The sequence below is a fragment of the Oryctolagus cuniculus genome, chromosome 12 (assembly GCF_051225735.1).
Source record: "Oryctolagus cuniculus isolate XC-2025 breed Fujian yellow rabbit chromosome 12, ASM5122573v1, whole genome shotgun sequence".
Taxonomy (NCBI): domain Eukaryota; kingdom Metazoa; phylum Chordata; class Mammalia; order Lagomorpha; family Leporidae; genus Oryctolagus; species Oryctolagus cuniculus.
The window spans coordinates 53,533,739-53,545,546 of record NC_142878.1 but is presented as its reverse complement, the minus strand read 5'-3'; the positions used below and the strand labels follow the sequence as shown (position 1 = coordinate 53,545,546).

At 45.7% G+C, this 11,808-nt stretch overlaps 1 protein-coding gene across 1 annotated transcript; it reads right to left on the bottom strand.

Annotated features, from left to right (window-relative positions):
* Positions 1-10,076: 10,076 nt before the first annotated feature.
* Positions 10,077-11,033, bottom strand: LOC100354058 (olfactory receptor 10G2). The gene has a single exon (XM_070053342.2). It carries the CDS (start codon positions 11,031-11,033, stop codon positions 10,077-10,079), a length of 957 nt encoding a protein of 318 aa, XP_069909443.1.
* Positions 11,034-11,808: the final 775 nt, after the last annotated feature.

The window sequence follows — 11,808 nt, the reverse complement described above, 5'->3', positions numbered from 1 at the left end:
CTGTCTCTCTCAAAGGGTTACTTATTTATTTGGAAGGCAGAGTTACAGAGAGGAGAGACAGAGAGAGAGTTCTTCCATCCGCTGGTTCACTCCTCAAATGGCCACAACAGCCAGAACTGAGCCAGGCCAAAGCCAGGAGCTGGGAGCTTTCTCCAGGTCTTCAATGTGGATGCAGGGGCTCAAGCACTTGGGCCACCCAGACATATTAGCAGGGAGCTGGATTGGAAGTGGAGCCCATATGTGATGCCAGCACTGCATGCTGGATTTTAGCCTGCCAAACTGCTGAGCCACAGCACCGGCCCCTAAATTGCCTTTGTTATTTCCAATGGCTCTTTGATTATAAACATACTTAGTTTTGAGTATTTTCCAATTTTTAAGATTTCCCTAATTATCTTTTCATCTTTTGTTTTCCATTCTGTTTTCATGTTTGTTGGAGAATGTTCTCTGAATTACTACCTTGCATGTTATTTCTTTTGTAAAATTCCTGATGATGGTGACTTTCCATCCACCTGTAGTGTGCTGATTCTTCTTTTGTGCAACTAGAGAAAATAGCATTTCCTAATGCCCTTAGGTTTTAGAGCTGTCTAAATGGGAGGAATGAGGGGAAGGAATGTGATCCTATTTGTAATACCGAGTGCTCTTGTTGGGTGTGATTTCATTCTGGTTGCAAGTAAATTTTCCTCCTTATGTTTCTCTAATTTTTTAAATTAAAATAAAATTCATTTATTTGAGGCAGGGGGCGGGGTTTGGGGATCGGGAGAGAGACAAGAGAAAGAGTTTGTGAGCTGCATTCCAATGGCTCTTTCCAAAGGTGCAGCTGGGCCAGGCTGGAACTTAATGTAGGTCTCCCACTTCGATGACAAGGACCCAGTGACTTGGAGCCATCACGGGGCTTGTGTGTCTTAGCTCCTAGGCTAAATGCCTACCCCATTAGTTATTAATAAGAAAACTTCCCTTTACCTCTAATCTGGCATGATTTTTCTGCCTTTGCCACTGCCATTATCATGAAACTCTAAGCATGAAGCTTACTAATCACTGGTGACAGTCTCTTACTTGTTCTGATTCATTAATATCCAAGATATGGCTCTGAGACAATTTAAATACATCTTTCCAAAAACAAAGTGAGAAGAGTGGGGAGGAGGATAGAGAGAGAGGAGAGAGGGGAGACAGAGAGCACACAAAGAGAATGGCAGTGAGGGAAGCTGAATGAACTCTTTGATGTGAAGTGGGGGTGCTGTTTGCACCTGCGTGGTGTTCTCCTGCTCCTTAGAAGTGAGGTACCAGAGCCTGCAGCTGTGTAATGCTGGAGCAAGGACTCCGAGCATGTCTTAGGTTTTTCAGTCCAGCACTCTTTCCACATTTTACATTTTACATTTCTATGTTTTAGGATTTTCCATTCAGCATTGTTTCTACATTTTTACATTTACTGAACCAAGCAAAAAATAATTTAGTAAATCATGTGATCTGAGTAATGAATTTAAGAGTTTGAAGGTTCATTCTAAAATTCTATTTGAAAATACACATGTAGTGGAGTGAACTGTAAGTTCTAAAGTCAAGCCAGGCCAAATTTTGTTCCCATGAGCCCATAAGGTTGCCTAGCTTTCTTCATTGTCTGGCATTCTATTGCACTGAGTGTGGTTTATTTAAAAATCAGACCATTGTCTGGGGGCTTGGCAGTGTTTTCATTTTACAGTGACTTTTGCTGTTTTGAAGATATTGATGCAATGTGTTCATGATTTCTGATCTGGTATCAGGTATAAAGGTTGTCTAGTATAGGCATGTTTAGTAAGATATTGGATTTACTAGTGGATAATAAATGGAGTATGGATCTGTAACTCTGATCATTGAAGAATGCTAGTGGCTGATTTGCCAAGGGAATTATACTCCTTTTCTAATGAGTCAAGCACAGGCTTGACGCCCTTTTGGCAAATGAGTTTTGCTTAATTTTAATTCCAAGCTACGTCTCCAGATCTCGTTACCCATCCTGCAAATGACAGTAGGGAAAACCTTCAGAAGTTCATTGTTGGGGCTGGCGCTGTGGTGCAGTGGGTTAACATCCTGGCCTGAAGTGCTGGCATCCCATATGGGTGCTGGTTCTAGTTCCAGCTGTTCCTCTTCTGATCCAGCTCTCTGCTATGGCCTGGGATAGCAGTAGAAGATGGCCCAAGTGCTTGGGCCCCCGTACCCGCGTGGGAGACCTGGAAGAAGCTCCTAGCTCCTGGCTTTGGATAGGCACAGCTCTGGCTGTTGCAGCCATCTTGGGAGTGAACCATTGGATGGAAGACCTCTCTGTCTCTACCTCTCTCTGTAAGTCTGTCTTTCAAATAAATAAAATAAATCTTTAAAAAAAGAATTTCATTGTTTTCTGAAAATCAACTCAAAGCACACTTTCTTTTCTTTATAAAAGACATCTAAAATATTTAGAAAAAATGTAATCTATTTTCATTTTCTAAATTTTACAATAAGACATATAAAGCTGAAAATAATCTAAAGGTTAGGATGAGTATATTGAACCAAATATATTCACATACAGATATTGAAGGAGAAGAGTTTGAGTTGTTAATCTGAGATGAGACTAACAGTTTCCATTAAAATATGAAACCCTCATAAGCAATGAATTGTTTGCTTAAAATATTCTAACATAGGGGCCTGGTGCTGCCCCCTGCAGGGCTGGCATCCCATATGGGCACCAGTTCGAGTCCTGGCTGTTCCACTTCGAATCCAGTTCTTTGCTATGGCCTGAAAGAGCAGTGGAAGATGTCCCAAATCTTTGGGACCCTGCACCCACATAGGAGACCTGGAAGAAGCTCCTTGCTCCTGGCTTCGGATAGGCGCAGCTCCGGCTGTTGCGGCCACCTGGGGAATGAACCATCAGTTGGAAGACTTCTCTCTCTTGCTCTGCCTCTCTTTCTCTATCTGTGTAACTCTGACTTTCAAATAAATAAATAAATCTTTAAAAAATATTCTAACATTGAAATTAATTACCACTTCTCTCAGCTGTATCTTTAAATTTTGGGCAGAGAACTCATCTTATAGGTAGAAGGGACCTGGCAAGGACCAAACAGGAACGGAGCAAAAGTGGAACCACAGCAGAACCCCAAGATGCTTGTCCCTTCTGGTTGGTATTTATTTTTTATTTTTATTTTATTTTATTTTTTGACAGGCAGAGTGGACAGTGAGAGAGAGAGAGACAGAGAGAGAAAGGTCTTCCTTTGCCGTTGGTTCACCCTTCAATGGCCGCCGCGGCCGGCACGCTGTGGCCGGCGCACCGCACTGGTTCGATGGCAGGAGCCAGGTACTTCTCCTGGTCTCCCATGGGGTGCAGGGCCCAAGTACGTGGGCCATCCTCCACTGCACTCCCTGGCCACAGCAGAGAGCTGGCCTGGAAGAGGGGCAACCAGGACAGAATCTGGCGCCCCAACCGGGATTAGAACCCGGTGTGCCAGCGCCGCAAGGCGGAGGATTAGCCTAGTGAGCCGTGGCGCTGGCCCCTTCTGGTTGGTATTAAAGCCAGGCAGTGACTGAACCTTTAATGAAGAATGACTCTGGAAAAAGATGCAGCCAATGAACGTGCTGGGAAGACAGTGTCATGCTACTCTAAAAAGACTAAGAGGGAGCTGCATAGTCATGCTTGGCAAAACATTCAAGAAAACTTCTGTGAGAGCAAAAACAGGACCTTACTGAATAATTACATCAGAAAAGATATTGAGAGATGAAATGACTCAAAGTGGGGAAATCTCTTATACAGTGTTTGGACCCAACATTTATCTATATCTGAAGCTTACTCTGTGGCCATCTATATTTGGAAACATCTTCCTCCCTTTTCAGCACCTCCCCACACCAGCAATCGAGCCTTGTAGATGATGTTTAACTCTGGAAAATGGGATTAGGAGTGGCCAGTCCTACAAGATAGAGAAAGTTAGCCTCACCTGGAGATGTCAGCATCCTCTGGAAATCCTTTTGCAATCCGAGAGAAAGGACCCAAATCTGTAGAGAGATTTTTTGGTATCTCACAGAGTCAGCAGGAACTATGTTGAAGCGCTCACGTCTGAAGACCCAGTTAATGAAATCTGATTGGGTTAATGTAGAAGACCAAATTGCTGACACTTGGCTATTTGCCTGCTTTCTTGAGAACGGGGAAAAGAGTTGTGGATGCTACTGAAGTAACTGCTCAGGCTGGTCTCTTCCTTGTTCTTTTACTTCCTTGGTTTTCCCCCAGAGCCAATTACAGTGCAGGAGACCTTTAGCTTGGGGAATATTATAATAGCACCCCTGTGATAAGGCAAGACCAATATGCAGTCTGCTTCCTGGGAGACTCCCATAGTTTCTAACTTTTTCCAATTTTGTGACATCTGGTAGGATAAAGTCTGTGACACTTAACAGAGCTTGTTGATGACTTCAGATCTGTGGGTTCCTTTCTCTTCCAAAACAAATTTGTAATGAAAGAAAAAGCAAAAAGCTAACGAGGTTTCTGTTAGCCAAGATATGTTTTCTTCTCTTTTTTAAAGAGCTGTTTCTATTTATTTAGTTTCATTTAAAAGTCAGAGAAGGGGGCAGGGAGGGAGAGAGAAAGAGAGAGAGAGAGAGAGAGAGAGAGAGAGAGAGAGAGAACCATTTGTTGGTTTACTCTCCAAATGTCCTCAAAAGCCAGGCAGCCAGGGTGGGGTCAGAGTGAAGCCAGGAGTGTAGAAATCAATCTGGGTCTCCCACTGGGTGGCAAGGACCCAAGTACTCGAATTATTGACCTGCTGCCTCCTGGGGTGTGCATTAGCAGGAAGCTGGAATCAGAAGCAGAGGTGGTGTGTGAATCAGGCACTCTGATACGGGATGTGGGCATCCCAAGTGGCCTCTTAACCACTGTGCCAAATGCCTATCTCAAGAAATTTTTTAAAAAATATTTATTTATTTATCTGAAAGGCAGAGTTACAGAGAGGCAGAGGCAGAGAGAGAGAGAGAGAGAGAGAGAAAGAGAGAGAGGTCTTCCATCCTCTGGTTCACTCCCCAAATGGCTGCAATGGCTGGAGCTGAGCTGAACTGAAGCCAGGAACCTAGAGCTTCTTCTGCGTCTCCCATGTGGTGCAGGGGTCCAAGGACCTGGGCCATCTTCTACTGCTTTCTCAGGATCATTAGCAGGGAGCTGGATTGGAAGTGGAGCAGCTGGGACTTAAACCGACGCCCATATGGGATGCCAGCACTGCAGCTGGTAGCTTTACCCGCAACACCACAGCACTGGCTTTAAGAGAAGTTTTTGTATGGAACATTCATGTTTTACAAAATTCACAAGCTAGATCCTCACAGATTAGGAAAAGCACAGATTCCCAGGATCAATGAGACATTAAAGGTCATTCAACACAGTTATCTTCTATGATATATATTTATAATTTTTTATTTTTTTTTTTTTTTTTTTTTTTTTTGACAGGCAGAGTGGACAGTGAGAGAGAGACAGAGAGAGAAAGGTCTTCCTTTTGCCGTTGGTTCACCCTCCAATGGCCGCCGCTGCAGCCGACGCACCGCGCTGATCCTGGCAGGAGCCAGGAGCCAGGTGCTTTTCCTGGTCTCCCATGGGGTGCAGGGCCCAAGCACCTGGGCCATCCTCCACTGCACTCCCTGGCCATAGCAGAGAGCTGGCCTGGAAGAGGGGCAACCGGGACAGAATCCGGTGCCCCAACCGGGACTAGAACCCGGTGTGCCGGCGCCGCAAGGTGGAGGATTAGCCTATTGAGCCACGGCGCCGGCTATATTTATAATTTTTTAAAAAGATTTAATTACTTTCTTTGAAAAGAGTGACACAGAGAAAGGGATAGCTAGAGAGAGAATACGCAAAATCTCCCATTTGCTGGCTCCCTCCCCAAGTACTTGCAATAGCCAGGTCTGGGTCAGGCTGAAATCAGAAGTCAAGAATTTTATCCAGGTCTCCCATGTGGGTGGCAGGAACCCAAGTACTTGGGCCATAATCTGCTGCTTTCCAGGCATCTTAAAGGTAGTTATATGGAAAGTACAGAGTAACAAGGACTTTCAGTAGGAACTCTGGTATGGAATGCAGGTGTCCCAAATGCTACACCACAATGCCTGCCCCCTATCTACAACATTTTAAGTCATGTGCCCTGAGCAGTGACTTTTATTAGCATTTCTTGGTCCTGTTTCTCGAACAGCTTGAGTTTTGTCTGACTTTTTTTAGTCTCATTCTTGAGATAGCTTTTTCCACACTTTCTTCAGATATCAAGAGATGATCTGTGCTTTGACAGCACACCTTTAATGTGGTCTAAGTTATATTCCCCCTACCCCCACCAGTCTTTTGTGGATGATTCTGTTGCTCCCAAGCTAGCTGTTTGATGAAAAGTCTAAGGCAGAGGTTAGCAAACTTTCTCTCTGAAGGGGCTAGTTAATATATATTTTGGCCTTTTGGACCATACAGACTGGATCACAGCTACTAACTCTGCCATTGTACATGAAAGCAGCCATCCAAGTGGGCATGACCATAATATGGAAAACAGCTTTTTTTTTAGAGACAATGAAATTTGAATTTCATATTATTTTTATGATCACAAATACTATTATTCTTTTTTTAGAGGTGTATTTATTTATTTGAAAGTCAGAGTTACACATACAGAGAAAGAGAGGCTGAGAGAGAGAGAGAGGTCTTCCATCCCATGTTTCACTCCCCAAATGGCTGCAATGGCTGGAGCTGCTCCGACCCGAAACCAGGAGTCAGGAACTTCTTCTGGGTCTCCCATGTGGGTGCAGGGGCCCAAGGCCTTGGGACATCTTCTACTGCTTTCACAGGCCACAGCAGAGAGCTGGAATGGAAGTAGAGCAGCTGAGACTCGAACCCATGCCCATTTGGGATGCCAGCACTACAGGCGGTGTCTTTATCCGCTATGCCACAGCGCTGGCCCCAAAATACTATTCTTTTCAACTACTTAAAAAGTGCAAAAACTCCCCTTAGCTTGCAGATTGTTAAAAAAAAAAAACAAACCCAAACACAGTCAGGGCAAATTTGCCCATAGCTGAATAGAGCTGCTCAGGGGGAGCACGAGGCATGTGTGTGAAAAATCAGCAGGGAGAAATGGTCTGAAGAATGCACCATAATTATTCTAAGAACTTAGTTCAGGAATTGCAACCTAGGTTTGAGATCTGACCTTTCAAGAAATTGTGGGTGGGTTTGCAAATAGCCAGGAATTCAGCTGGAAAGCTGGGGGACCAAGTTGAAGAGGGCTGATACAAAACCGACAGGCTACATTGGATTGAACCACGGTGGTTGACAACCAGCCCACCTCGTTGTACAGCACATGTGTATGCAAGACTGTTGCAGGTGGGTAGATGGAGCGACATAAAAAGGTTGGCATTTATTCTTTACATCCTGGTATTTTTTTTTTCCTTTGACAGATAGAGTTAGACAGTATGAGAGAGAGACAGAGAGAAAGGTCTTCCTTTTTCCATTGGTTCACCCTCCAAATGGCCGCTATGGCCAGAGCTACGCCGACCCGAAGCCAGGAGCCAGGTGCTTCTCCTGGTGTCCCATGTGGTTGCAGGGGCCCAAGCACTTGGGCCATCCTCCACTGCTTTCCCAGGCCACAGCAGAGAGCTAGACTGGAAAAGGAGCAGCCAGGACTAGAACCCGGCACCCATATGGGATGCCGGCGTGACAGCTGGAGGATTAACCCAGTGAGCCACGGTGCTAGCCCCTACATCCTGGTCTTTTAAACAAGTAGTTTACTACTTCATTATTTTAGGAAGCATGATTTCAGCATGAAATGCAATATTAGGTTGAGTCACTTATACAAACATCATGTTGAAACCAAACATTAACCTGGGAAATCCAAATTTTATTCTTTTCTTGTCCTCTCTTTCACAATCCTGAGAGATCACTTCCAAATGAACTCATTAAGTTTAGCTGTGATTATTGTTTTGATTTGTTTTCAGGTGGCAAGAAATGGAGATACATTAAGGTTAGCTTAAATAATAAAATTCTATATGTTTACGTGCACAAAGTAAAAAGTATGTAACTCAAGAGATCAGTGTTGTGGTGCAGTGGGTTAAGACACCACCTGTGACACCAACATCCCATATGGATACTGGTTTTAGTCCCAGCTGCTCCACTTCCAATCCAGCCCCCTGCTACTTCCAATCCAGCCCCCTGCTAATGTGCGGGGGAAAGAAGTGGAAGATGGCCCAAGTGCTTGTCACCCCAGACTTGGGAGACCCAGATATAGTTCCAGGCTCCTGGTTTCAGACTAACTCAGCCCTGGCCATGTGGCCATTTGGGGAGTGAACCAACAGATGGAAGATCAGTTTATCTCTCTCTCTTGCTAATTGCATTTTTCAAATAAATAAATACACCTTGAAAAAAGCTTTTTTTAATTTAAAAAATTTATTTATTTATTTGAAAGACAGAGGAGTTGCAGATAGAGGTAGAGAGAGAGAGAGAGAGAGAGAGAGAGAGAGGTCTCTGTTTGTTCACTCCCCTAGATGGCCACAATGGCCAGAAATGGCCTGATATGAAGCCAGGAGCCAGGAGCTTCTTCTGGGTCTCCCACGTGGGTGCAGGGGCCCAAGGACTTGGGCCATCTTCTACTGCTTTCCCAGGCCATAGCAGAGAGCTGGATCGGAAGTGGAGCAGCTGAGACTTGAACCGGTGCCCATGTGGGATGCCGGCACTGTAGGTGGTGGCTTTACCCACTATGCCACAGCTCCTTCCTCCCTCCCTCTCTTTCTCTCTTTCTAATTCTCTATTTACTTGAAAGGCAGAGCAATGGAGATAAGGAGAGAAAGAGTTAGAGAAATCTTCCATATACTGATTCACTCTCCAAATAGTAACAACACTGACGTCTGGGCCAAGCTGCAGGCAGGAGCCAGAAACTTTGACCTGGTTTCCCACGAGCCTGGCAGGGGCAAAAGGACTTGGATCATCTTCTGCTTTCCCAGGCTCAGTAGCAGGAAACTGGATCACAAAAGCTGGGGCTGCACCAGAACAAAACCAGGAGCCTAGATCTCCATCCCAGTTTCCCACATGGTGGCAGGAGCCCAACGAGTTGGGCTATATTCTGCTGCCTTCACAAGAACATTAGCAGGGAGCTGGACTGGAAGCCAAGCAGTCAGGACTTAAACAGCTCTCCAATATGGGATGCTGCTGTTACAAGCAGTGTTGGCCCCAGTGGGACTATCTTAAGCAAAGTTTCAGAGGCAAGAAAGTATGGAGAACGTTTAAGGAATAGTAGGTAAACTAATGGTCCTGGGAGAGAAGAGGGAGGTGGAGATATCGGGAAATGAAGTATATTGGGGTCAGATTGGCGGTGAGGGGTGGGGGTTGCTTACTGCAGATTGGAAAGTGAGAGGCTGGAAGGAACACAGACAATTCACAACTCAGATGAAGTGTACGGGAGGACTATTTGCCCTAAGCAATTCTGATGATAAGAGGCATGGGGGGGGGGGGCTGGTGCTGTGGCGTAGTGCCACCTGCAGTGCCAGCATTCCATATAGGTGAGGGTTTGAGTCCCAGCTGCTCCACTTCCAGTCCAGCTCTCTACTATGGCCTGGGAAAGCAGTAGAAGATGATCCAAGTCCTTGGGCCCCTGCACCCATATGGGAGACCCAGAGGAAGCTCCTGGCTTCAGATTGTCACAGTTCTGGCCATTGTGGTCATCTGGGGAGTGAACCAGGGGATAGAAGACCTCTCTCTTTCTGTAACTTTGCCCTTCAAATAAATAAATAAATCTTTAAAATAAAAAAAAAGAGGCTTGGGAAATTGGGAGGGAAGCAAATGGAGGAAGGGCATTGCTCTACCATGCAGGTTTCCCCAAATTTGCCTGGGATACCCCCCCTACTTCCTAGGAAAAGCATTCATTTCTCATGGTTAACGCAGGAACAATACATGCTTCCTGTTCAGAAATATAGCAAAAAGTGTAAATCAGTTTTGTACAATTTATTGAGATTGAATATAATACCAGCCGCTTCTTCTTAAGTAGAATTCCATTCAATTCTACCTAAACTGACATCTATTTATAGGAAAACTGTTGTATGCCCAGCAGCTGAGAAGAGCAGTAGTGATGGTGGTGCGGGGGTGCCTGAGCCTGCAGCTACTTCTTCTCGTTCACAGCCCCTCGACCTGCCGTCATCCTCCTCAGAGCAGACTTCACGTCCTGGTTCCTCAGTGTGTAGATGAGGGGGTTCAGTAAGGGAGTGACAACGGTGTAAAACACAGCCACTGCCCCGTCCAGGGGGCTCTTGGAGCCAGCCCTGAGGTAGATGAAGATACAGGGGACATAGTAGACGGTGACCACGGTTAGGTGGGAGCCGCAGGTGGAGAAGGCCCGGCGCCTCCCATCAGCAGTGCGTATCTTCAGGATGGCACGGATGATGTTGGCATAGGAGAGCAGAATTAACATGAAGCAACTGGCAGCCACTACCCCAATGTCCACAAAAGTCACCAGCTCGTTGACACTTGTGTCAGCACAGGCCAGTCTCAACACTGCAGGGATGTCACAGAAAAAATAGTCTACCTGATTGGGTCCACAGTAGGGCAGGCGGAAGGTCAGTGCGGCCTGGATAGATCCATGGATGGAGCCTGCCAGCCAAGCTCCAGCCACAAGGATGCTGCATAACCTCCCGTTCATGAGTACAGGGTAGCGCAGGGGCTGGCATATGGCCAGGTACCTGTCATAGGCCATCAAGGTGTAGAGGAAGCACTGGGTGCTGCCCAGGAAGTGAAAGAAGTACAGCTGAGCCACACAGCCACCAAATGGGACAGCCTTGCTGGCAGCAGTGAAGTTTAGAATAAGCCGAGGGACGATGACGGAGGAGAGCCACATGTCCAGGAAGGACAGGACCCCCAGCAGAAGGTACATGGGGCGTGCGTGGAGCTTGGGCTCAGCCCACACGGTGAGCAGGATGAGCAGGTTCCCCAGCTGAGTCAGGACGTAGATGGTGCAGAAGACCAGGAAGAGGAGGGTTCTCAGGTTTGGGGGGTGAGACAAGCCCAGGAGAATGAAGTCTGTCACTATGGTGTCCAGCGATGTGTTTTTGGTCTTTCTCATATTTTTCTGTAGACTGGGAAAAAGAGTGAAGTCAGATGAAGGAAATAGCACAAATTGAGGGACAAGAGAATTTTTTTTTTCTACTGATGAAGGCAAACAGAGGATTTCTGCATGTTAAGTAGAAATCATTTGTCATCTTTCATCTGTGTGCTCGGCAGGAAAATCCTTAGAGGCTTGTTAATTTTGCGGTGTCCTGAAGTGTTCTCCCCGTGGGAGACACTACACATGAGTGGTGGAAACCAGGGCACAGGGTGTCTTAACACCGTGTTAGTGTACGTGCTGTGTCTGTGCTGAAAAGGGACACTGTGGAGAGATGGTTTTCTGTGGTAAGGAGCAGATGGGAACCATGACTCCACAATTAGCAGCCCTACAATTGGTTTCTGAATTAATGTCCTTGGAGTATCTCCTCCCGTGATCTACAAGAACCTTCGTGATGTGGTCCTTGCTTGCTTCTCTGGTTTCCTTTCTTTCTGTTTCCTCTGAGCCCCAGGCCCTCCTCCCTTCTGGATCTGTGGGTGTCCTGTGTCACATTGACACATCTGATTCCTCAAGATTTGTTTTGGCTGTTACTTCCTTCAGAAACAGGTCTCCCCAAAAGACAATCTTTTGGGAAATAAGAACTTATAAAAGACAATTGTAGTTCCCTGCAACAGAGCTATTTCTTACACGCTTATTAGTTTTTTCTATTAGATTTTAAGATCCTTCAGAGCAAAGACCAAGTCTATTTTGTTCTTTGATATATCTATAGCAACAGCCCCACTACTTGGCAATGGTC

Coding starts and splice junctions, on each gene's coding strand:
- LOC100354058 (XM_070053342.2), bottom strand. CDS start 11,033: ATGAGAAAGACCAAAAACACATCGCTGGACACCATAGTGACAGACTTC.